Raw genomic sequence first — 3422 nt, forward strand, 5'->3', positions numbered from 1 at the left:
CAAGGGGGCTTTTCACTTTGAGCCGAGCATTTGGAAAGTTTGTCCTCTTCCCTCTGGGCCAGGGGGCAGGGATGGAACAACAGCTGACCAGGGTCACGACGCACACCAGGTGGAACCACGGCGACTGTGGGTTCCGTGTCACCTGGATGCGAGTGGGTGGAAGACGCCAGGACCGTTGGCTGGCTGCGTCAACTCGGAGGAGGAATGCTCGAGACTTGGGCCGGCGCTCGCCACAGGCCACTTCTCCTCTCCTCTGCACAGTCCCATGGCCCATGGGCCGCGCAAACAACTGTGGCGACCCTTGATCCTGCCCATCAAACCCCAAAAAGGATGGGCCCTGTCGGCAAACTCCTCCGTTTCAGGTCCCAGGCTAGATATACTCCCATCTACCGCCCTCCATGTCCCCTACCCAGACTCTCTTATACTACACAAACATCTCCATTCACCCACACGCCCACTGCGATCTACCCAGAGCGGCAAACATTGTGTTGTGTTGACAAAGACTTACAAAAGCTCTTTGTCCCCCTCCTTACTGATTAGCCTTTTTTCCCACACCACCACCCTCCATCACCGCCCAAGCACGGCTGACTGTATTTCTCTTGAGTGAATTTATTTCTCGAAATACGCTCCTGCCAAAAACAGTGACCTGTCCCTCCCCGGACCCTCTATATTAGTCGCCATCTGTCCCTCAGACGTCCAGTGACAATGGCAGACTACGACTATCCTCAATCCCCGACCATGTCACAAGACAGACACATGGGCTCAATGGCCGCAGCCCTCAGATCGAGGTTGGAGGACCTCCCTCAATTAAATATGGCAAACCTGGGCACACATTGGAAACGAACGTCTCTCGAATACCCCAACTCCGCGTCTTCATCACGCTCTGCATATTCATTCAGCTCGAGACTATCAGAAGATACCGACGCCACAGACCTGACTGTCACACCGACCGCCCGCTCACGCGCAAGCACATTTGACAACACAGAGAGTCTACCTATGCCCGTTGTGCCGGCAGTGCCATGCAAACCCCCTTTGAGAGTAGTACTGGGAACAGCTTCGGTCGGATCGAACTTGTCACCACTCGCCAAAATCACCACAGTCGAGGACGCCTCGAAGTTCGTCGACTTGTTCCGGTCAAGGGGCTACGCAGACATCGACACCGCCCGAGCGTACCCAGTGGGTCGAGGTGGCACCTGTGAGAAGCTTTTGGGCGAGGATGCACTCCGACTATCCAAATGGGCCAATGTTTCGACCAAAGTCTCGAGTTTCATGCCTGGATCCCACCGGGCCAAGAACATTGCCCTGAGCATTGACAGATCTCTGGAAGCCCTGAACACCGACACTGTAGACGTCATGTATCTGCACGCCCCCGACCGAGCCACCGCATTCAAGGAGACATGCGAGGCCATGGACAAGGCTTACCACGAAGGCAAGTTTGAACGCTTTGGTCTTTCCAACTACTCGGTCGAGGAAGTCGAGGAGATTGTACGCATCTGCGAGGAGAACGGCTATGTAAAGCCTTCCGTCTACCAAGGACAGTACAACCCCATCTGCCGAGGAGGCGAGGAACGATTGTTTGCGGTGCTTCGCGAACACAACATCGCATTCTACGCTTACAGTCCCTCGGCGTGCGGCTTTTTCTCCAACAAGGTCTCACGGGCATCGACGAGAGACAGGAACAGCCGCTGGAACATCGCCTCGCCTCTGGGCGCCAAATATGCCGGCGACTATTTCCAGGATCCTCTATTCGCGGCCGCCGAGATTGTTCGTCAACAGGCCAGAAAATTCGGTATCAGTGGTCACGCTGCCGCCCTCCGATGGACGACCTGGCATTCGCAACTCGGTGCCGAGTACGGTGACGCTGTCATCGTCGGCGCATCCAAGCTTTCTCAACTCAAAGAAAACATGGATATCCTCGAGCAAGGGCCTCTTCCCGAGCCTCTTGTCGAGACCCTCAACAGTGTCTGGGAAGACGTCCGGGCCCTCGAAAAGGGCCCCCGCTTTTCCTTTGTCTAAATGTATCACGACTTTTTGCAGGCTACGAAACGGACATGGCACAATGAACGGAATACACGGAGAAATGGGGGGCTTTCTACGGCGTTGCTTTCTCACGGAACACAAAAATTCCCCAGTCGTGGGGGTCTTTTTTTCTTCTCACGGAAAGAATTTTATCCTTCTATCACGATCCCTCAAGTGCTGAGTTGGATCTATTGTCTTTTTTTGGCAAACGTTCCAAAACCGAACGTCTTCTTTTTTTGATTGGATTGTTACTGTATGTGTCATGATACCCAATGCGGCTGTATGTTATTCTGAGAAACAGCATGGAAATGTCTCTCTACCGGTCTCTGGAAGACGCAGGTTGTCAACTATGGGTCGAGCTTACAGGCTCGTACACCATGTGAGACCCAGAATGCTCTGGGAAAGAGGCGTATCAAGTTGAGAGATCGCCCACTTCTAGGTAGCAAAATGGAAACATCTATTGGACTATGCAATTCACAATCGTTCCTTCATCCAAATATGGTCGTCTTTGTAATTCTCTTCACCCCCGGTCTTGTTCTGGTGCAAGTGCTTACATGCGCGGCTCGCAGGACGATGGGGGGTGGGAGAGGAAGTACCAGTTGGATTTGCATTCATTCCTCGCCCGATTTCTGTGGAAGAAGAATGATACTGGTCGAAACTTCTCTCTAGTCTCTGCGGCTGACCTCTAACCAGTCCGAAACGCCAGCGATGGATCCTCCATCATGCACGGCATGTCGACGAGTCGATGTGCAGTTGTGCAACGAAGGATCCCGCCCATAGGCTCTTCGATCGCCCCTCCATGGTAACGACGATGATTGGGGCTGTTTTCGGTGAGCAAATCAGTCCTGTCGGGTGTGGGCTTTCCATCATCCACACTCTGTGATGCGCTCACCTGCCGTGCGCGATACTCCTTGCACAGACCACGAAGCACCAGCTGGGAGCAAACCGTGCTGGCCCAGGACAAGAGGACACCCACTTGCCCAAGGGAGGAAGTGAGATTATGCCCTACTGGGGCTGATACGTGCCAGGCTTCCTCCTCTCCGCCTGTGGCAATATGGACAATCGCCCTAGAGAAAGGGGGGCTCGGCCATTGCCAGCCAGGTCAACAAATTGTCAACCACCAAGCTCGTAGACGAAAGAGGCAACCGATCTTACAGCATACTGTGAGGGGGTTGATTTCTTCCATGGCTCGGTTTCGAACCGGATCCCTTCTCCCTGCCTGGCTCAAAGCCGGTGAAAGAAGGCCATCGAAAATTTTTTTCCCAAGCGCTTGTCAACGTGTCGAGGCGGATCGCGGGGCAACAACCGCTAGAGAAAGTCTCCCTGCGGTCCAGTAGCAGCGTGTGGAAGCCCTCCTTCTAGTAGAATCCTTCGTATCGAACAAGGAAGTGATTTGCATCCTG

At 53.9% G+C, this 3422-nt stretch overlaps 1 protein-coding gene across 1 annotated transcript; it reads left to right on the plus strand.

Moving 5' to 3' along the window:
* Nucleotides 1-372: 372 nt before the first annotated feature.
* PV07_08089 (uncharacterized protein) lies at nt 373-2492 on the plus strand. The gene has a single exon (XM_016395219.1). It carries the CDS (start codon nt 706-708, stop codon nt 2014-2016), a length of 1311 nt encoding a protein of 436 aa, XP_016248638.1. The 5' UTR covers nt 373-705; the 3' UTR covers nt 2017-2492.
* Nucleotides 2493-3422: the final 930 nt, after the last annotated feature.

The sequence above is a fragment of the Cladophialophora immunda genome (assembly GCF_000835495.1).
Source record: "Cladophialophora immunda strain CBS 83496 unplaced genomic scaffold supercont1.4, whole genome shotgun sequence".
Classification (NCBI taxonomy): domain Eukaryota; kingdom Fungi; phylum Ascomycota; class Eurotiomycetes; order Chaetothyriales; family Herpotrichiellaceae; genus Cladophialophora; species Cladophialophora immunda.